This window comes from Oncorhynchus clarkii, chromosome 25, assembly GCF_045791955.1.
Source record: "Oncorhynchus clarkii lewisi isolate Uvic-CL-2024 chromosome 25, UVic_Ocla_1.0, whole genome shotgun sequence".
Taxonomy (NCBI): Eukaryota; Metazoa; Chordata; class Actinopteri; order Salmoniformes; family Salmonidae; genus Oncorhynchus; species Oncorhynchus clarkii.
In genome coordinates this window covers 18,314,317-18,337,396 of record NC_092171.1, presented here as the reverse complement: position 1 = coordinate 18,337,396, position 23,080 = coordinate 18,314,317, and the positions used below count along the sequence as shown (strand labels likewise).

At 44.4% G+C, this 23,080-nt stretch overlaps 1 protein-coding gene and 2 pseudogenes across 1 annotated transcript; 2 read left to right on the top strand and 1 right to left on the bottom strand.

Moving 5' to 3' along the window:
- Positions 1-556: 556 nt before the first annotated feature.
- Positions 557-3,958, bottom strand: LOC139383573 (acid phosphatase type 7-like; annotated as a pseudogene).
- Positions 3,959-5,152: 1,194 nt separating this feature from the next.
- Positions 5,153-11,821, top strand: LOC139384067 (KATNB1-like protein 1). The gene is made up of 10 exons (XM_071128704.1): positions 5,153-5,292; positions 5,941-6,067; positions 6,229-6,266; positions 10,113-10,359; positions 10,485-10,600; positions 10,691-10,741; positions 10,829-10,924; positions 11,005-11,103; positions 11,213-11,306; positions 11,405-11,821. Exons 1-10 carry the CDS (start codon positions 5,156-5,158, stop codon positions 11,435-11,437), a joined length of 1,038 nt encoding a protein of 345 aa, XP_070984805.1. The 5' UTR covers positions 5,153-5,155; the 3' UTR covers positions 11,438-11,821.
- A 4,816-nt stretch (positions 11,822-16,637) lies between these two features.
- Positions 16,638-22,969, top strand: LOC139384068 (fibrinogen-like protein 1-like protein; annotated as a pseudogene).
- Positions 22,970-23,080: the final 111 nt, after the last annotated feature.

Genomic DNA, 23,080 nt, shown 5'->3' with positions numbered 1-23,080 from the left:
TACTTGTTTAGATGTAGGTGGTTCTTGAACCAGCTCCAGACTTAGAAGCTGAAATAGCTCCCATATGTTCCAATGGCACAGTGGAGTTGACGAAAGTGTTTTCTACAGTGGAAAAGCTGTGGTTGCTCCACTCTGACCAAAAAGTTGTTTTTCTGAGATTCTACCCCTGCCTCACAGTACAGTACAGTAGCACATTATGGATACCAAGTCTGGGGAGGTCTGGCAGTCTGTCTCACCAAAATGAAATGCAGAATGTACTGAGTTTTTACCCAAACCATGTAATAATAGCATTGATTAGATGTGACCTGTACGGAATGAACCAAAATATGTACCAGGAGCGGAAAGCATTGGCTAATGGGGAGCAGAAAGTAAGCAGACTTCAACCATGTTGACTCACTGTTTATGAAGATTTCGTAATACTGTCAGTTTTTATCATCAGTTTAACACTGAATGACTGGTGCCTGTGTGTGTGTGGGTGTGTGTGGGTGTGAGAAAGTGAAAGAGCGAGAGAGAGAGGAGTAAATAAGTAGATAGGGTCAAGTTCAGGTCCTACTCACTATGCAGCCTTGTGGCTCCCAGGACAGGTCATATAGGACACGTAGACAGCTATGGACTGGATCTGACGCATGAACTCATCTCCAATCCTACCGTTGCCCTGAAAAAGTTTGATTTAGTCATTTGCCACAGCATAATACACAGTATTAGTGCTAATGAAGTCTGAAATAATAACGCTCACAGAATAAATGTAAAAAGCACATTCAATTATCTAAAGCTAAAGTACTGTAAATCTTTCCAGACAACTTTAGGAATGTTCCATTTGCATACCAAACAAAACCCCAATGAAACCAGAACTGTTAATTTCACAAATTCTAATGGTGGCAATTGAGCTTATGTACACATTGCGGTGGATGGCATGGCCGTCTTCTGGTTTTCAGTGGCCATTGCCCTTAATGAGCTTTCAGACAGAATTTCTATTTCTGTTTTTCTATTTATAATATCAAGGAAGCCGCGGAACAGAGTTAGACATTCCAGTTCAAACTCAGCATGAATTTGCAGTTATTAATTTTTGAGGTTGTCTGCTCATTAATGTCCAGCATTTTTCTCCATGTTTGAGAAAAGTATAAAATGAGCCAACTTTGCTTTTTAATTTCAGGGAAACAGCAGCCGCTGATGTATACCACTGGGGATTAATATCCGTATATGTCATAGTAATTGTGAAGAGCGCTGGCCAGTTAGGTTTAGGGAAACATGGCCTCTGTCTCGGCTGAATAGAGCCCTGGTGCTGTACTTCATAGGTGTTATGTCCCTAATTCCAGAAGATCTGCTGATGAAATGTGGAACACTAGAGATAAGACTGAGAAGGGGCAGAGTGGCTCTATCTCATATATCATCATGGATCTAGACAGATACCCAGATGGCCTTTAGTGGTCTAGGCTCATGACGACAGAGCCCACTTTTACATCTTACCCTGAGGATACCATAAGCTTTGAGTGTGCCCCCTGTATGCCATAGTTTAACTTCATGAAAATCCCATGAGAAAGTGCTGAGCATAAATGGTATGTGTATCATTCTACCAACTGACCAGTGATGGACAAGCATGTACAGAAAACTAAAATATTTTGAAATTTTACCTCATCCATGTCACATGCAAAGTCCCCTAGAAAACAAAAAAGCACATATTCGTCATGCTTTGCACAATTTTTCCAAAGTGTGCTCCATATTAAACCTATGAGGTTTCAGGTAAGACCCAAATGCAGACTGTGTTGAAGTAACAATGGTTATTGCAACAACAGGGGCAGGCAAACGACAGTTCAAGGCAGGCAGGGGTTGATAATCCAGAGTAGTGTGGCCAAGGTACAGGACGGCAGGCAGGGTGAGGTCAGGCAGAGGTCAGTAATCCAGAGTAGGGGCAAAGGCACAGGAAAGCAGGAAGGCCCAGAGTCAGGACAGGCAAGGGTCGAAACCAGGATGACTAGAAAAAGAGAGACTAGGGAAAAGCAGGAGCTGAGACAAAACGCTGGTTGACTTGAACAAACAGCAGACAAAGGGCTGTGAGACATGGGTTTAGATCTAGACAGATGAAAAGTAGGAAGTATATGGAGGGTACGGGGCAACAGAGGAGGAACAGCAGAGGGGCTATTGATTTCATGCAATGGGCATGGCAGAACGGGCTCGATGGCACCAGTAGACCAGTCAATCGAGGGATTGTGTCTCTGGAGCCGAATACCACAGGAATCTGCGGAGACTCAATTAGGAGGAATTGGATCGTCTCGCTGTGATTCCCTGACACTCGTAGGTTGTTGGGGATGGTATGGTGGGTGACCCGGCCTATAGAGCGCCCGTCCAGTGCTCTAACATCCATAGGAATGGAGAGGGGTTGAGTGGGGATGCCCAGCTTGGATGCCATGGTAACATCCATAAGACTCATATCGGCCCCCGAGTCGATGAGTATCTGGAGAGACTTGGACTGGTCGCCCCACCACAGGGTGGCATAGAGAGGGGGGTGAGTAGGGGAAGAAGCAACATTATCCTTAAGACCCACCAGAGTACTCATTCCTACCAATGAGCTAGGTCTCTTGAAGAGACAGGTAGACACATAATGACCGACAGTACTGCAATACAGACAACTCTGGGTGTTAAGTCTGCATACTCCTTCGGCTGCATCGGCTAGGGGCAAATTGTCAGTCTTCGGAGGCTCTTGGAGGAACTCGGGTAAACTTAGATCCTTTTGGGGACGAAGACACCGGGGACTTCCGGAGTTCATCAGATGCAAGGTGGGATCCTTGAGTGAGCGATTGGGACCACAATCAGACCTCTTCTCCCTCCTACTTTCCCGTAGCCGACCATCGATCCGGATGTTTAAAGCGATGAATAAGTCGAGATCCATCGGTAGTTCCTGGGCTGCAAGATCGTCCTTTACTTCCTCTGAAAATCCGTGCAGGAACGTGTCAAACAGCTCTTCCGGGTTCCAGGCACCCTCCTGGATGCCTGAAACAAGCACAAGGACAGGTGAAACAGATCAGGGTGTGACACAAAGTTAACCACAATTATACACCACTATGATTGAAGTTATTATGCCCCGGCAACATTGATATGCTATTCACTTATGACAATCAGTCGGGAGTTAGCCGCATACCACTTAGGATGAGATCATAAATGCTGCCGACCTGGGTCTACTACTGCAGTCTGGCCAGAGACTGAGGGTTCTCATTGCCCATGTCCCCATAGATGGAAAACCTGGGACTCCAGCTAGCACTCTCATTCAGAGCAGTAAAGGAGAACACATCACTCCAGCCAGCCTCACTGCCACAGTGGTACACTGCAGTGAACACAGGAAAGAAAACACTGTTCTATCAATACTATAATGATGACCGAATGTGACAGGCCATAAACATCCATCATGCTAGTTCGGTGAACATGGAACCCTACCATAAGCAGAGGCAGGTCTCAGGGCAGTGAGTGTGACCCTGTGTATGTGGATCTCCCTCACTTCTGATCCCGTCCATAAAAAAATCTGTCGTTCTGTCCCTGAACAAGGCAGTTAACCCACTGTTCCTAGGCCGTCATTGAAAATGAGAATTTGTTCTTAACTGACTTACCTAGTTAAATAAAGGTAAAATACATTTTAAAAAGAGTTGCGTTGCTCTTGGCGGTCAGCTCAAACAGTCCCCCTCCACAGGCCGTACTCCATGGTACTCTCCTCTGTCTCATTGATGGTGGTCCAGGTCATCTCCATAGAGGCAGGGAGTCCTGGGGAGAAAAGCCCCAACGTTATCCAGCGAGGGGGCCTGCTGATCAGACTGCTCACCCTGCCAACCTAGATAGAGTTACCTCCCTGGATACTTACTGATCCACTTACATAAGCTGGGAGAAACTCACTTAAAACGCTAGTATTGTTCAATAACTCACAAGTCTGTGCTTTTGATATCCCTGTTGACAGGATTTGAGAATTAAACATTTGGTTAAACTCACTGGATATGACTTGTTAGTACAGTAGTGCTAGTGTAATATACAGTAGTGCTAATGGACTATATAGTAGTGCTAGTGTATTATAGTAGCGTTAGTGTGTTGTATAGTAGTTTTAGTGTATTATATGGTAGTGTTAGTGTATTACACAGTAGTGCTAGTGTATTATATAGTAGTGCTAGTGTACTATATAGTATTGCTAGAGTACTATACAGTGGTGCTAGTGTACTATATAGTAGTGCTAGTGTATTATAAAGTAGTTCTTGTGTTTTATACAGTAGTGCCAGTGCACTATACAGTGGTGCTAGTGTGCTATACAGTATTGCTAGTGTATTATACAGTAGTGCTTAGTGTACTATATAGTAGTGCTAGTGTACTATACAGTAGTTCTAGAGTATTATACAGTGGTGCTAGTGTACTATATAGTAGTGCTAGTGTATTATACAGTAGTGCTTAGTGTACTATATAGTAGTGCTAGTGTACTATATAGTAGTTCTAGAGTATTATACAGTGGTGCTAGTGTACTATATAGTAGTGCTAGTGTATTATACAGTAGTGCTTAGTGTACTATATAGTAGTGCTAGTGTACTATATAGTAGTTCTAGAGTATTATACAGTGGTGCTAGTGTACTATATAGTAGTGCTAGTGTATTATACAGTAGTGCTAGTGTTTTATACAGTAGTGCTAGAGGACTGCACAATCAGTCAATCAGTCAGTGTTTCTCTGATAAGGATGTCAGAATCAGTCTACCAAACTGATGAAACAGCAGCCTGTGTAGTCAGCAAAATGCAGTGTGGCAAGGCATGATGAGTCAATAAAAGCAGATGTGATTGTTGATGTGTGCTTGTGATTGTTGATGTGTTCTCATTTAAAGGACAATTCATTCACTTTGAGTTAATATGTTCTTGCATTGGCTGTCTAACGGATGAGAACTGTATCACTTTGTGATTGCCTCCATACAAGCAGCCTTAACGTTCTATTAAAATAGTATTTTAGAGTGAAGCAGTGAAAGATCCAATCCACTACGAGAATAGGATGAACCTAAAAGTTACCAAAAATAGATAATTCATTAATTCTGTATTTGAAGCAGTTAATATTTACATTTTGAATTGGAGTGCACCAAGCACGTTGAACACTAGGGGGTGCACAACAATAGTCCAGTATTCCTATTGTTCAATAAGTGCATTTATGAATCCCCAACAGTGTCTGGTCATTGTTGAGAAAAGTAACAGGGGCTCCGGTTGGGTTAAGAAACCAAGGCGAACGGATAGCAAAACCAGCCTTGTGAGATCAGAAAATCTTAGAACGTCTATCAACACTGACAGGTAGGTGATTGCAGCTAATAGCAATCTATTACAATAGGTTAGCTCGAGGAAGTTTTAGTTATCTAACAAGCAACGTTAATTGAGCTCATCTGTAGCTATCCTTCCACATTCTACTGCTGTCTCGAGCTCGCTTGCTGCAAATGTTTAAACTACAATGCCGGTTTTACTGGCTGATAACTTTAAGAGAGATATGTATCGTGACAATGGTAAACGGACATTAGCTTCCTATGAATTGAAATGTGCAACATAACCAAAAGTGGCACTAAACATAGCTAGCCTTGCTCTCCTTTTCTGGCTACGTCATTATTAAAAAATAATAAACAACGTGCCCGCGAGGAATTGTGGGTAAAACACGTTTACCCCGCTGCATGGTGTAGCTAGATATGTAATTACACATTATTTCCCTATGCAAACATAGGCCCAAAGAAAAACCTGGGAATAATTGTGCCCCTTAATGTATCTCTGACTTTTTTAAGTGTATGTTCAGTGTGATGTAAATCAGGTTCTCGCTAGGCTGTCAACCCTTCAAACAGTTGTTCTTATACAAACAGCTGTACATTGTCTCTCTGGATATTCCCATTACAGAGCTTTGTGTTTGTGTGAGGAGTTTTGATGTATATTGATTGCAATGTGTACTTTACCCTCCAGGATATTGATGATGGACTCGGAGGAGCCAGAGGAGCATGATAGTGAAGAGGGAGAATATCAAAGCCTTGAAGAGCAGGACATGGTCCAGTACAGAGTATGCTACTCTCATCCAAAGTACACCAAGGAGGTACGTTTCGGCAGGGAGGGGTTATGATTCTTCTCAATTGCAGTCTATTATATTACTGTAACAACACATTATAGACATTATAGAACTGCATCAGCAATGTTTTGGTAACACCTCCATACAATTAATTGAAATTGATTTTGTAATATGTCTTTACCTTTTAGTTGGATTTCTATAAAAAGGAAGACGTTAAGAAGAAGAGGTAGGTTTTTGCCATTTCAAAAGTACGGGTTTAAAGGGGCAATCTGCCATTGCTACATTCATCTTTGTATGTATAAATTAATGATACCTATGGATTCTTGAAGAATATAACTTTGTTTTGCCTCATGAGCTTAGTTAAACTATTTTACCCCATCAGAACCAAATATAAGCTTGTCTTACTCCAATGTTTGTAAACAAAGAAAATGTAACTGTAAGGGCGTTCGTCTGTAGGAGGAAGAGAAGCGGACCAAAGCGCAGCGTGGTGGTTATTCATGTTTTAATAAATCACTACACATGAACAAACTAACAAAAACAAGAAATGTGAAAACGCAAAACAGTCCTATCCTGTGACAACAAACACAGTGACAGGAACAATCACCCACAAACACACAGTGAAACCCAGGCTACCTAAGTATGATTCTCAATCAGAGACAACTAATGACACCTGCCTCTGATTGAGAACCATACTAGGCCGAAAACATAGAAATGCCCCAAAACATAGAAAAACAAACATAGACTGCCCACCCAACTCACGCCCTGACCATACTAAATAAATACAAAACAACAGAAATAGAGGTCAGAACGTGACAGTACCCCCCCCCAAAGGTGCGGACTCCGGCCGCAAAACCTTGACCGATAGGGGAGGGTCTGGGTGGGCGTCTGTCCGCGGTGGCGGCTCTGGCGCGGGACGCGGACCCCACTTCACCATTGTCTTAGTCCGCCTTATTGTCCGCCTCCCTGGCTTACTCACCATGGCCACCCCTCTCAATGACCCCACTGGACAGAGGGGCTGCTCAGGACAGAGGGGCAGCTCGGGACAGAGGTGAAGCAGCTGCTCGGGACAGAGGGACAACTGCTCGGGACAGAGGGGCAGCTGCTCGGGACAGAGGGGCGATAGCAGCTCGGGACAGAGGGGCGATAGCAGCTCGGGACAGAGGGGCGATAGCTGCTCGGGACAGAGGGGGGGCAGCTGCTCGGGACAGAGGGGCAGCTGCTCGGGACAGCTGCTCGGGACAGAGGGACAGCTGCTCGGGACAGAGGGACAGCTGCTCGGGACAGAGGGACAGCTGCTCGGGACAGAGGGGCGGCAGCAGCTTGGGACAGAGGGGCAGCTGCTCGGGCGGCCCCTGGCTGACTGACGGCACTGGCGGCCCCTGGCTTACTGGCGGCCCCTGGCTGACTGGCGGCACTGGCGGCCCCTGGCTTACTGGCGGCCCCTGGCTTACTGGCGGCACTGGCGGCCCCTGGCTGACTGGCGGCCCCTGGCTGACTGGCGGCACTGGCGGCCCCTGGCTGACTGGCGGCACTGGCGGCCCCTGGCTGACTGGCGGCACTGGCGGCCCCTGGCTGACTGGCGGCACTGGCGGCCCCTGGCTGACGGGCGGCACTGGCGGCTCCTGGCAGACGGGCGGCACTGGCGGCTCCTGGCAGACGGGCGGCACTGGCGGCGCTGGGCAGACGGGAAGCTCAGCTGGCGCTGGGCAGACGGGAAGCTCAGCTGGCGCTGGGCAGACGGGAAGCTCAGCTGGCGCTGGGCAGACGGGAAGCTCCGGCAACGCTGGAGAAGAGGAAGGCCCTGGTAGCGCCGGGAGGCTCCGGCAGCGGCGCCGGACAGGCGGGAGGCTCCGGCAGCGGCGCCGGACAGGCGGGAGGCTCCGGCAGAGGCGCCGGACAGGCGGGAGGCTCCGGCAGAGGCGCCGGACAGGCGGGAGGCTCCGGCAGAGGCGCCGGACAGGCGGGAGGCTCCGGCAGAGGCGCCGGACAGGCGGGAGGCTCCGGCAGAGGCGCCGGACAGGCGGGAGGCTCCGGCAGAGGCGCCGGACAGGCGGGAGGCTCCGGCAGAGGCGCCGGACAGGCGGGAGGCTCCGGCAGCGGCGCCGGACAGGCGGGAGGCTCCGGCAGAGGCGCCGGACAGGCGGGAGGCTCCGGCAGCGGCGCCGGACAGGCGGGAGGCTCCGGCAGAGGCGCCGGACAGGCGGGAGGCTCCGGCAGAGGCGCCGGACAGGCGGGAGGCTCCGGCAGAGGCGCCGGACAGGCGGGAGGCTCCGGCAGCGGCGCCGGACAGGCGGGAGGCTCCGGCAGAGGCGCCGGACAGGCAGGAGGCTCCGGCAGAGGCGCCGGACAGGCGGGAGGCTCCGGCAGCGCTGGAGAGGAGGAAGCCCCTGTAAGGATGGGCCGGAGAGACAGCCTGGTACGGGGGGCTGCCACCGGAGGGCTGGTGCGTGGAGGTGGTGACGGATAGACCGGGCCGTGAAGGCGTACTGGAGATCTTGAGAGCAGGGCTGGCACCAACCGCCCTGGCTGGATCTTCACCCTAGCCCGGCAGATGTGGGGAGCTGGGATGTAGCGCACCGGGCTAAGCACGCGTACTGGGGACACCGTGCGCACAACTGCATAACACGGTGCCTGACCAGCACCACGCCCGCCACAGTTAGCACTGCTAGGAGCACTGTAGTGCTGAGATGGCACAGGACGTGCAAGGCTAGGGAGATGCACAGGAGGCCTGGTGCGTGAGGCTGGCACAGTCTTCACCAGACCCCTCGCACGCACCTCAGGATGAGTATGGAGAGCTGACCCCGGTGCCATTAAATCCCTGACACGCTCCGTCGGGCGAATGTCGTGCCTCATGCACCAAACCAGCAAGTCCCTCATATCACTCTCCTCCAATTTCCCCATTAACTCCTTCACAGTCTCTGCTTCGCTCACCTCCAACACCAGCTCTGGTTCTGAGCTCCTCCTTGGCTCCTCACGATAAACGGGGGGAGTTGGCTCAGGTCTGACTCCTGACTCTGCCACACTCCCCCTGTGCCCCCCCCCAATAAATTTTTGGGGGTGACTCTCGGGCTTCCATCCGCTCTGCCGTGCTAGTTCCTCATAATGCCGCCTCTCTGCTTTTGCTGCCTCCAGCTCGGCCTTGGGGCGGCAATATTCTCCTGGCTCTGCCCAGGGTCCTTTCCCGTCTAGAATCTCCTCCCAAGTCCATCTCTCCAAGTAGTGCAGCCTCTCCCACTGCTGCTTTTGCTGCTGCTGCTGTTGCTCCTCCCACTGCTGCTTTTGCTGCTGCTGCTGTTGCTCCTCCTGCTGCTGCTTTTGCTGCTGCTGCTGTTGCTCCTGCTGCACCAGTCGCTTCTCCTGCTGCTGCTGTTGCTGCTGCCTCTGTTTACCACGCCGCTTGGTCCTTGGTGGGTGGGTGATTCTGTAGGAGGAAGAGAAGCGGACCAAAGCGCAGCGTGGTGGTTATTCATGTTTTAATAAATCACTACACATGAACAAACTAACAAAAACAAGAAATGTGAAAACGCAAAACAGTCCTATCCTGTGACAACAAACACAGTGACAGGAACAATCACCCACAAACACACAGTGAAACCCAGGCTACCTAAGTATGATTCTCAATCAGAGACAACTAATGACACCTGCCTCTGATTGAGAACCATACTAGGCCGAAAACATAGAAATGCCCCAAAACATAGAAAAACAAACATAGACTGCCCACCCAACTCACGCCCTGACCATACTAAATAAATACAAAACAACAGAAATAGAGGTCAGAACGTGACAGTAACAAACACTATATAGCCTCAAAACATGGTTATAACTATAATTTTGATATCATGAAAAGTCAGTCATTGCATCCGTAGCTCTATGAATTTGAGAGTGGTTACATTTCTCCAGCCCCATCCTGCTTTTTACCAAAACAGGGGCGGGGGTATTGTTCAACTGCTGATTGCCACTAATGAAATCTTCAACTGGAACAACGCACACACCTTTTTTCATTGTTTCATATCATTTATGATTGAGTGTAGTATTTCTGAGTATTCAGTCATATTTATGTTTCATACTGTAGATGTCCGGCAGGGAGACAGAAGCGGGTTGTGTCGTGTAAGAGGAAGACCCACCATCTCAATATCTGTCGAAGGAAGCAGCCAGCCACATGGAAAACTTGTGATGTGGCCAACAAGGAGAACGAAATGGCCTGTGTGCCCGACATGGAAGAGATATTCTATATGGACCCATGGGAGTTTCCACTCACTGCCCCCCATCCTAACAAGACTGATGAGGCTGGTTCAAAAAACAGTGACTACTTCATAGAGGTGTGAAATATCAGTAGTGTATTATATTTGTCTAATGGGTGGGTTGTCTCATTATCTTATCATCGTGATATGCTTGTTGTCACAAATATTTGAATGTATTCCATCACCGCTCTGCTGTTTTTCAGTTATCAAAAGACCACAACACAATGACAGAGGTGCTCTTTGGAAGAAATCTGAGACTGAGTGTAGCTTTGACCCTGTGGCAAAGAAATGTTGGAGAACTGCTTACGTATTTTTTAAGGTACGGTAGAACTTGTCAAGATTGAAATATCTAAGGCTTTATTGACACAAAGTTGTGATTCTATAATAGCAAAGCTCTTTTCTCCCTCAGGATCCAAGACACTGGTGTGTTTGTTGATTTTCTTCCAGTGATAACAAAAAGGTACATTTCTCATTTTATTTTTAGGGGTAAAAAGCAATGATTACAATTGAAGTTTCATGACATTTATTTTCTATCTTTCACCGATAGCCTTGATGGTGAGTCAGAGTCACCCAGCGTTTCCATTGGCTGTTGTGTTGACCTTTTCCCCCTAGTGAAAAAGGTCCTCACTACTCCATATGAAGAGTGAGTACCACCGTTAATGACACACTTTTCATTACAAATTCTTGAAAATCCAACTAAACTAATCCCATGTGGTCTTGCAGGCACCTGGTAGCTGGTTTACGATTGGTACAGTCAGTATTAAGACATTGGTGGCCAGAGCTCTCAGCAAGTGGAGGAACTGACACGCAATCTATGGATGGGTATGTTTACTTAACATGCTGACTGGAAGCTATGGAGATGTGTATTCTTTGTGGTGCAGGCACGCCCCATGTGTAACTAAAACCTCTCTGTTTTTAATGATCATTGCAGAAATATCCAAGTGTTCAAACAGCAGCTAAAGGAGTTTTGGAACCAGCAGCCTCATTTGAGTTCAGTTCCAGGAAGTGCAGGTGAAATAGCAAAGGTGGGTTCTAATTTACGGTACATGGTAATTTGAATATATCTAAGACAAGTGCAAATAGTGTTAGTGAAATTTCTGTCATCTTTGTTCTTGTTTTCTAGGTTATAGACTATTACCTGTTACAATTGCCCTGATCGCAATGGTGGCCCATGCCAAGCTCCAGTCCAGTCCTGATGACATGTCGTTGGAGAGTTGGAAACCACATAAGAACACAATAGACTTGTGACACAATGATATGCACTACTTGACTTTTGATGTGTGCAAAAGCATTACCAAATTAATTTGAGGGCTCCTAAACAGTGCCCAAAGAGTGCCTGCTGTAGAGTGCCAGAGAGCACAGCATTTTAATCACAATTTGAGATGACCAACCCTTGTCCACAATTGCTAACATGACTTAACCTCACTAAATTTCAATGGTATGAAATTAATCCAAAGGATGAAAGTGTGTGCAATTGATTGGTGACAGTAGAGAACCAATTGAAGTTGTGTTGGATGAATTAAAATTGTACTTGAAATTGTTTTATTGTAAATTCATTTTTTTTTAAATGAAAATGCCAGTAAGGTTATGTGACACCTTTGTGTTCAGCCAGGCAGTGGTGTTTCAGAGTGGAATGGTTGGCTGTTGGTTGATGGAGTCGGAGAGAAAGGGTAGCGATAGGGGCTACACTGAGTGGTGAGAGAGAAGAGGTGAGTCTCAGTGGGAGCATGTGTTGGTCAGTGCCGACAGCTCCAGAGTGACTGCCAGCCGGGCAGCAGTACAGCACAATTAGTTATTAGCAACCGCCACTGCCCCGAATGCAAAGCTGAAGTTTTCATGTATTTTTAGTCAGGCTATACTGAAATACTCAAGCCCTAGTTAGAGCCGATAACTAGGACCGAGAGTATAACTACGTTTTTATTTGTCAGGTCACATGGTTAGGAAAGATTACTTCCCCTATTCATAAGGTACTTGTATGTGTTGTCTTAGTGCAGAGGTCCTCCAAAATAATGAAGAAATGTGGTTCAATTGTGAGAGCAAAATTGCAAGATTACGTTATAATACTTGTATTGCATCAAATGGTTGTTTTATTCAACAGAATAGAGTATTCTTAACAGTTGTGTGTGTGTGTGTTCTGCTGAGGATGGGCCTCTGGGAGATAACACTGACAGGAGATCTACGATGTCTTTTCGGTGATAAAACCTAAAGAGCATTCCAGAGCATGAGTTAATGTTTCTGTTCTATATCATACCAGGGAGAGATGGTTCCAGTTTGGAGTCGGAGGGCCAGACACTGGTCTATACAATGATAACTGCTGGAAAGCCATTTGGATAATGTATTTAAGGTAATTTGTAATACTGATTTGATAATTATGATATTTGTGATTTGGAAGAAGGAGAGGGCATTGCCTTTGCCTAAGTATATGTTCCTATGACCATATGGGTACAATCATTTTTCTTTATGGAGTTCTTAAGAGTAAAGATTTTAATTTGATTTTGTTATTTTAATTTTTGTTTTATTTTTTTGACCAGTAGTAGTGTTTTTGTTTTTACACATTACTCTCATGGAGAGTAATGTGTTACTCTCATGGAGAGTAATGTGTTAAAAATGGGGAGGGTACAGTCCTCTGAAGTTTTGGATTGAAGTTTACACACCTTGAGTGATGTGTAGGAGTGTATGGAGTGATATGTGAAGGAGTGTATTGTTGTGTTGTTTGTTCTGTTCCCGATGGGTTATAGGTCTAACTTCCTGATCCTGTGGCTATGTGATGAAGTTGACAGTGTGATGGGGAGTATAAGCCAATTTGAAAGAATAGTTTCAATAGAATGTGTTGTTATTCTCTTTGACATATGTTTAGACATTTGTATTAAGAATAATTGGTAAAAGTAATCATTTATCATGTAGTTAATGAACTGAACTAAACTGTTGTTCTGATCTGTCCTCTCGAGGCTATCATGAAAAGTGACATCAGACGGTATTTTAATGCATGGAAGAGATAATTGGACCGAACAGTGTGTGTACTTCAAAACCCCCTCTAACTGGCTGAAGAAGAGTGACAAAGGCGTTGAAGGAGGCTTTCCAAACCACTTCTACCGAGAGAAAAGAGTCCGAGCCAGCAACCGGTGTACAGCATCCAATCTAAGCTATCAACTGCTTTTCTCTCATGTCTTTTCTCAGGAGTGTGAGAGGAGTCCACATGGAGTGAGCATGGGGAGGGATCTGTTCTAAACTTCTCTTGTGTTGCTGGTATCCTGGTTGACGAATGGACAAGACATAATGGGTGGTAAAGGTGATGGCGGCTCAGGTGTGACATTGAAATTGGGACATTATCACGGCCATCCACTTTGAACTGTAAAGCTATCTGAAGAAGACGAAAAGGACGCCAGAAGAATCAGTGCCTGAAGGACGGGGTTTGTCAACTGTGCCCAAAATTGTTTTAGACTTTTGGGGTATCAGGTTGATTGTAGAGGTCTACAATACATGAAATTATAGTAATTTAGATTAAGAATGCATTGAGATACGGATCTGTATTATAATCGTGATACAAAAATGTAATAGTAGAATTATGGGATAATTATACTGGATGTTAATATAAATGTACATTCTGCCAATGTGTGTTAAATTGAGTTTTTTTTACTTTGAGTGTTAGGACCAATTTGAATCACTGAGCAATGTCATTCAAGATTTTGGTTGGATAATTAATTGGGTTTTTAATTATGATTTGGAAACTGAATGATTTTTAAAACGGAAGGATTGATTTGAGTTTAGTATGTTAATAACTATATGAGTGAAGCCATTAATGTATTAGGGATTGATTGTTTTGATTGTTGTTATGAACTAAAGATGTTGACACAATTCTAAGCATGCCCTGGTGAATGGAGAGGGTGAACTCTGATCTGGAGAGTCAAACTGATTAGGTCTAATCTATTTGCTCTATAGGCATTGCCTTATAAATAGTGGAATAGTGATGCTTGTCTTGGGTCATGTTCATTAGGCACCAGTGGAATACGTTTTACTTTAACTAGGAGTCACTACCTGGATTTGTCCAACAAGATATGCTAATTTTAGTTTCTGGGATGGAAATAATAATTTCCACCATACCATGCTGATCCATTGGAGTGTGATAGATAACTAAAGCTTATTTTATTAAACCTCCATTGTTGCATGCAATGCATTATGCACTAAACATGTGCTTTTCACTGTCTATGAAGATATAGCTTTGAATCTCATAAACTGTATGCATTTTTTGTTTTTCTTCATGGGTTCGTGCAGATGACTGTATCATAACCTTCCCAGACAAATTGCTAGAATGCTTTGAAAATGTGTTGGTGGTTGAAATAGGAGACAGTGCTGAGTTTCTTGGAAGGAGGCTGAGCCAGTGCTACAGCAGCCCGTCATGTGCAGGAACCCATGCAATGAGTTATTGCTTTTATGCTTCTTGGTTTATGTAGAATACACTGTATATACATTTTTGACATGTGAACGAATGTTCTTAAATCTTGTAATTTTCTTTTAAGTTGAGAGGACTCTTGAAATGGGGGAATGTGAGAGCAAAATTGCAAGATTACGTTATAATACTTGTATTGCATCAAATGGTTGTTTTATTCAACAGAATACAGTATTCTTAACAGTTGTATGTGTGTTCTACTGAGGATGGGCATCTGGGAGATCAAACTGACACGAGATTTACGATGTCTTTTGGGTGATAAAACCTAAAGAGCATTCCAGGGCATGGATTAATGTTTCTGTTCTATACCGTACCAGGGAGAGATGGTTCCAGTTTTGAGTCGCAGGGCGAGACACTGGTCTGTACAATAAAAACTGATGGCACAGCAGATACAGTCTGCTATGTATTATAGGTATCTTTCAAACAAATCTTAGCCTTTGGCCCCAAGGTTGAAAGGGGTGTATCTTGGCTATAAAAGACCTTTGTACTTTTGTCTCGGGGCTCTCAAGGAATCATCAGAGACGGTGATTTGTCGACCAGCCATCGCTATTTCAAAGCTCTCACTAATAAAGGTTCAGTTTAAGTATAAACTTGTGTGATACGTTTGTCTCTTCTCATTTGATAATATATAAATTAACCACCACACAATTTACTGTATATTTAATCACCATGAAGATAAGTTGCTTAGGCCTTATCATTATTGTGCTTTGTTTAGGCCGTATCATTATGGTGCTTTGTTTAGGCCTTATCATTATGGTGCTTTGTTTAGGACTTCTCATTATGGTGCTTTGTTTAGGCCGTATCATTATGGTGCTTTGTTTAGGCCTTATCATTATGGTGCTTTGTTTAGGACTTCTCATTATGGTGCTTTGTTTAGGCCTTATCATTATGGTGCTTTGTTTAGGCCTTATCATTATGGTGCTTTGTTTAGGACTTCTCATTATGGTGCTTTGTTTAGGCCTTATCATTATGGTGCTTTGTTTAGGACTTCTCATTATGGTGCTTTGTTTAGGCCGTATCATTATGGTGCTTTGTTTAGGCCTTATCATTATGGTGCTTTGTTTAGGCCTTATCATTATGGTGCTTTGTTTAGGCCGTATCATTATGGTGCTTTGTTTAGGCCTTATCATTATGGTGCTTTGTTTAGGACTTCTCATTATGGTGCTTTGTTTAGGCCTTATCATTATGGTGCTTTGTTTAGGCCTTATCATTATGGTGCTTTGTTTAGGCCTTATCATTATGGTGCTTTGTTTAGGACTTATCATTATGGTGCTTTGTTTAGGCCTTATCATTATGGTGCTTTGTTTAGGCCTTATCATTATGGTGCTTCGTTTAGGACTTTATAGTTGAAGATCATCTATCTTTGTAATTAGTTTTTTAAAATCACAAATAGCTTTAAAAACACTATTTGCATAACAAGGTGGAACAGGAGGTGTGGGGATGGGGAAACAAATTTACAGTATGCGTGTGATTGATAGTCCATTTTAAAAGATGTTTTGTTTGTTGTTCCACTTGATCAACTAAAACAAACTGACATTGCAACACCAAGACTAAGGTTGCAATCTCTACTTCCCAAGAGTGGAGGAAGTGTTTGGAAGGTGAGATATGAATCCCACTTGACACAGATAAGTGAAAGCTGGCTTTAACCCTTGGTGTTTCCTATTGTGACATGAAGGAAGCTTAGGCTGAAGTCCAGTCGTGACTGGCCTGTAGAGGCTGTGTGGAAAGGACTGCAGCTCCGTGGACTCTGGGTCTATGGTTGGCAGCCTGATTAGCCTTGTTTGCTCTCTCTCTCTGCCCTTCTCTCTCTGTTTAGTGCTATCAAAGTACAGTTTACTGTATGTTTGACAGCTTATAGTCACAGAGCTCAGCACACACAGGCAGTGGTGCAGTAACAGTGGAGGTAAGGGTGTTCATCCGTTACAGTTTAGTAGGTTTCATTGTTACTAAAGTAGGATTTCTAGTCATTGTATACAGTGGACTGTTGTGCTATGAACTGTGACAGGAGTAGAATTACATATTTTTGTCCATGTATGAAAATGGATAATTATCTCTCGAAGGGGTGTAGTAAAATTGTTTGAGAAATGATGCATTGCCACTCGGTGAATCCACATGTCCGTTCACCATGAAGGAACATCCAGTTAGAAGAGTTTTGGGACATGGACGGTGGCATTAGCAGCAGCACTGGTGATAAGTCTGATGGGAGTACACACTGAATCCCTGCTAGCTGAAAGGACACGTCTCCTGGCCTCTGAAGAGCACAAGGTGGTCCTCAACCAGGGAATTAATGGTATGGACGTTCATGTAATGTCATTACTAACAAAATGTAGAGATGGATTGTACATTAAAACGTGTGGCTGTATCTGTAGCAGACTTGGGTTCAAATATGTGTATTTGATTATTTGATGTTTAAATACTTCTGTGTATTTGAATATTTTCAAATAATGTGGCCTAAATCAACTACAGCTATTGGAAGTATTTGAAGTACTTATTTCAAATACCGAACAGACCTGGGTTTAAATGCATGGGAGTATTTATGTGTAAAATGTGTAGAATATTATTTAAATTATTCACAGCTGTAATGGCTGCCAAAGGTGCTTCCACCAAGTATTGACTCTGGGGTGTGAAGACTTACGCAATCAAGACATCTTTGTTATTTTATTGTTAATTAATTTAGAACATTTTCTCTAACTTTCTTTCACTTTGAATATGTGGAGCAGGTTTTGTAGATCTATAGGGAAAATAATTCCATCCTTTAATTGTCCATCCTTTAATCTTTCTTATTTAGATTTACCTTAAAGGCAGAAACATGTGAAGACTGTGCAAGGGGTGAATAGACTTTCACTAGGCACTGTATAGCATTTTGCAACAAAAAAAACATTTTAATACACATCCTAAATATATTAATAAAGCATCTGAACAGTACTATTTCACACTCACACAAGAAGGCAATCATAAGCAATCATTTCTGATGAAAAAACACCCTTATGAAAAATGTGTGTATATAGCGTTTTGGAACTGTGTATTTCCAAATACATTCCTACACTACTTGTGTTTAAAAATAATAATCAAAATACTTACTTCCAAATACCTTAAATAGTCTGATCTGTAGCTGTCATGTATCATTTCAGGCGGATTTAATTTGGGCTTTAAATGGTATTGATTGAGAAGGGCTTTACTTCTCTGATGATGTAGAATGAGAAGCCCTACTGTATGTGTGGGCTATGTGTGGTCATTTTAAGTCTCATATCTTTGCTGATAGACAAACAAGTTTGTTTTGATTATTATTCTGGAGGTAGTTCAAATGCCAAAGTCTAGACCGAATGACTTATTGACCCTTCTGCATCATCATTTCTATACACTTGTTACACGTTTCACATTTGTTATCTGCTAATAAGAGCATTTGTGTATCGTTGTGATACACTTTTGTCATACTAAACAGCTGAGAAATGATGTTAGAGCATCAATGTTTGATAAACACGTTGAAATCCCATGTGTGTTGGAACTGCCAATATCCATGAGGATTAGTCCATCGCTGAAAAGACAGGGAGTGGCAGGTTCAATGGATACTTTGGGATTTTGTCAATGAAGCCCCTTATCTACTTCCTCAGAGTCAGATGAACTGGTGGATACAATTTTTATGTCTCTGAGTCTTCATCCTATATGACAAAAGTTAGAGGTAGTTTCGGCTGCTAGAATCCTGACTAGAACCAAAAAATTTGATCATATTACTCCAGTGCTAGCCTCTCTACACTGGCTTCCTGTCAAAGCAAGGGCTGATTTCAAGGTTTTACTGCTAACCTACAAAGCATTACATGGGCTTGCTCCTACCTATCTCTCTGATTTGGTCCTGCCGTACATACCTACACGTACGCTACGGTCACAAGACGCAGGCCTCCTAATTGTCCCTAGAATTTTTAAGCAAACAGCTGGAGGCAGGGCTTTCTCCTATAGAGCTCCATTTTTATGGAACGGTCTGCCTACCCATGTCAGAGACGCAAACTCGGTCTCAACCTTTAAGTCTCTACTGAAGACTCATCTCTTCAGTGGGTCATATGATTGAGTGTAGTCTGGCCCAGGAGTGGGAGGGTGAACGGAAAGGCTCTGGAGCAACGAACCGCCCTTGCTGTCTCTGCCTGGCCGGTTCCCCTCTTTCCACTGGGATTCTCTGCCTCTAACCCTATTACAGGGGCTGAGTCACTGGCTTACTGGGGCTCTCTCATGCCGTCCCTGGAGGGGGTGCGTCACCTGAGTGGGTTGATTCACTGATGTGGTCATCCTGTCTGGGTTGGCGCCCCCCCCTTGGGTTGTGCCGTGGCGGAGGTCTTTGTGGGCTATACTCAGCCTTGTCTCAGGATGGTAAGTTGGTGGTTGAAGATATCCCTCTAGTGGTGTGGGGGCTGTGCTTTGGCAAAGTGGGTGGGGTTATATCCTTCCTGTTTGGCCCTGTCCGGGGGTGTCCTCGGAATGGGCCACAGTGTCTCCTGACCCCTCCTGTCTCAGCCTCCAGTATTTATGCTGCAGTAGTAGTTTATGTGTCGGGGGGCTAGGGTCAGTTTGTTATATCTGGAGTACTTCTCCTGTCCTATTCGGTGTCCTGTGTGAATCTAGGTGTGCGTTCTCTAATTCTCTCCTTCTCTCTTTCTCTCTCTCGGAGGACCTGAGCCCTAGGACCATGCCCCAGGACTACCTGACATGATGACTCCTTGCTGTCCCCAGTCCACCTGGCTGTGCTGCTGCTCCAGTTTCAACTGTTCTGCCTTAATATTATTTGACCATGCTGGTCATTTATGAACATTTGAACATCTTGGCCATGTTCTGTTATAATCTCCACCCGGCACAGCCAGAAGAGGACTGGCCATCCCACATATGCTCTCTCTAATTCTCTCTTTTTTTCTCTCTCTCGGAGGACCTGAGCCCTAGGACCATGCCCCAGGAATACCTGACATGATGACTCCTTGCTGTCCCCAGTCCACCTGACTGTGCTGCTGTTCCAGTTTCAACTGTTCTGCCTTATTATTATTCGACCATGCTGGTCATTTATGAACATTTGAACATCTTGACCATGTTTTGTTATAATCTCCACCCGGCACAGCCAGAAGAGGACTGGCCACCCCACATAGCCTGGTTCCTCTCTAGGTTTCTTCCTAGGTTTTGGCCTTTCTAGGGAGTTTTTCCTAGCCACCGTGCTTCTACACCTGCATTGCTTGCTGTTTGGGGTTTTAGGCTGGGTTTCTGTACAGCACTTTGAGATATCAGCTGATGTACGAAGGGCTATATAAATACATTTGATTTGATTTGATTTGATTTAGTTTCGCGTGCCAATGCTAATTAGGATTAGCGCAATGTCTGGAAGTCTATGATATCTACTAGCATGCTAGCAGTTGCCATAGACTTCCAGTCATTGCGCCAACACTAGTTAGCAACTTCCTTCAAACTGCATGCAGAGACATACAAATCCACCAGTTCATCTGAGTCTGGGGAAATAGATAAAGGGCTTAATTTCCAAAATCCTAAAGTATCCCTTTAATCATCATCATAGCACCTTGAATAGGTGTAAGTAATGCTTAGAAAAAGCAATCCAGATTATCTGCTTTGACTCAGCTTGACCTCATGTTACCCATCAACTCTTTGTGTGATCTAAGTACTGTGGGTGTTAATTCAGTTTGTTGCTATTTCACCCTGCAGAGTACCCCAGATACTGTTATGAGATGTTGATGGGTTCAGGGGTTCAGGCCAGAGATGGAGTGTACCTGATTCAGCCTGGTGATTACCCCACCCTGGCCTACTGCGCCATTCAAGAGGGTAGTTGGACCGTAGTACAGCACATCACGGTTAACAGCAGCGTGGACTTCAACCGCACCTGTGTCGAATACAAGCAGGGTGACTGGTGACCACTGGCTGGGGAATGAACTCCTCCACCACCTCTCCCAAGGGCCTGGACGCTACAAGCTATGTGTCAAGCTAGTGAACAAAGATTGCCATCACCAAGATGCGCAAGTATGTCCTTTTATGGTGGAGGAAGAGCGGTTTTGGTTCAGGCTGCATCTTGGTCTGTTCCAGGGCTCTGCCTTAGACACTCTCACCTAAGACACAGAGAACTACCTGCATGACAACCAGAGGTTTACCACCATGGACCGAGACAACAACTACTTCCAGAACTGTGCCGAACTGAAGTTTTGGGGTGTGGCGGGAGGGGGCTGGAGGTACGACGCCTGTGCTGGAGCCAACCTAAACCGCAGGAACCTCATCTACTGGCAGAAGGACTGCAACAAGGAGCACCCGTGTAAGTACGCCTGGATGATGGTAAAACCCTCGGACACAGTGATGGTGGTCCGGACTGGGGACTGTACGAAGGATGAACTGTGAGTGTTGTCTGGAGATTAGGTTGATCAATACCATAGATGTCACGCCCTGATCTGTTTCACCTGTCATTGTGCCTGTCTCTACCCCCCTCCCTGTGTATTTATACCTGTGTTTTCTGTCTGCCTGTTACCAGTTCGTCTTGTTTGTTCAAGCCTACCAGAGGTTTGTCTCAGCTCCTGTTTTTTCATAGTCTCTCTTTTTCTCGTCCTCCTGGTTTTTGACCATTGCCTGTCCTGGCCCTGTACCTGACCACTGCCTGTCTCTGACCCTGAGCCTGCCTGCCGTCCTGTACCTTGGCCTCTGCTCTGGATTATCGACCGCTGCCTGCCTCGACCTGTCGTTTGCCTGCCCCTGTGGTTACAATAAACATTGTTACTTTACACAGTCTGCACTTGGGTCTTACCTTGATTCCTGATAATATGTGGTTGTACTTATGCAGTGGTTCTCAAAACATTGTTTACATAATAGAGACAACAGTTCAACACTTTTAATTCAGAAATACACAGAGACCAAAATACTGTAATATACTTGTCACACATTTTTTTAAGTAATAAAAGAATCTATCATTATTTTAGGGATTTCATACACGTAAGTCTCCTCCTCGACCTTCCCCCCCAAAGTTGCAAGTGCAGTTTTCTTGTAGTCTAAATGATCGCCGATACCAAACATTTTGTGGTTATGATATCATAGCTTATTACACGTGTAATACAACATTTGCAGTATTTTTACTCACTCACCCAATATCACTGAATGAATAACCTTTGTATGTGTTGGTTGTTTGTAGAAAAACCAATATGTACTGAATCAAACAAGATTATATACATTGAGTTTACAGTAGATTTTCTTATGATCAATTGCAAGCAGTACTCAGCGATGTCATTTTTTTAATTTTTATGCTATTTCTATCAATGGGTAGATGAGAATGATAAAGTCCAATACAGAATGACCAAAACAAAGGCCTGTATCCTGAGGACAGATGGACGTAAAACAGATTGTTATGAATACATGACACAGAACAGTGCATGAATCAAACCTGCTCTCCCCCTGAATGTAAATGTGTAGAGAGCTGTGACTGTGCTAAGTGACTTATAGTGACCCTGGGCAGGTGAAATCACTCCCTGATAAGATTTCATCCTTGGGTCTTAACCACCAAACAAAGAGGTACCCACTATAATTGATTAAAGGCTAATTCTTATCTGAACTTGATGACGTCACAATGACTTGGGTGCAGTGAGATCAGAACAACAAAAACAAACCTGTACACCAAAAAAGTATATATACCACCATCCAAAAGGGCACTCGGCGAGTGGGAGGGCAAAAGGGCAGGTGGGACGGCACAGCTAGACCCCCATCTGTGCACTTGCCTGGTTAGGTGTATACTTTATGCGGAAGTGTCCAGTGAACTATAGAATAAAATCACGTTTTATGAAATGTATGTGCACTTTAAAGCTGCTGAGTCGATAATAAAAGTAATAGTTATTTGGAAGAATTTGATACTGAAACCTCAGCATTTACTTTCATCAAATCTCTTCCCCTGTGTTTCTGTGCTGTCTGGCTTCATTTGGACTATATGTGTTTGTGCTTGTGGAAAGATTGGCTGCCACACGTGAACAAGGCTTTGATGAGTGTACAATCGTTTGTTGTCCAGCTCGCTTTAAAACCACGACAAAAACTGTGATAGCCCTTAAAGCAAACACAATGTAGTCTAACATAATACCTCTAAAACAATGTTTTTTTAATAAAACATCTCTCACTTTTTTGTGCATGTCGGGTTATGTTTTTATATTTTCATATTCAATGATGTATTGGTGTACAGTGTCAACATTTTCGGCAAAGCACTTTTGTATTTCTTGTGAGCAGTAAGCAAAGTACTGATTAAAGAACCATACCACGAACAAACTAGTCTTGTCTCTAACCTTTGTACATTTGACACACCCTACCTGTAGACATAATTCAAGTACCAAACAGAAACATATCCATGTGTAT

What these genes read in the sequence shown, in the direction of transcription:
- LOC139384067 (XM_071128704.1), top strand. Translation starts at nt 5,156, where the DNA reads ATGAATCCCCAACAGTGTCTGGTCATTGTTGAGAAAAGTAACAGGGGC. An exon ending in ACGTCTATCAACACTGACAG is followed by an intron (nt 5,293 to 5,940) that starts GTAGGTGATTGC and finishes TTTACCCTCCAG; the next exon opens with GATATTGATGATGGACTCGG. An exon ending in GAAGACGTTAAGAAGAAGAG is followed by an intron (nt 6,267 to 10,112) that starts GTAGGTTTTTGC and finishes TTCATACTGTAG; the next exon opens with ATGTCCGGCAGGGAGACAGA.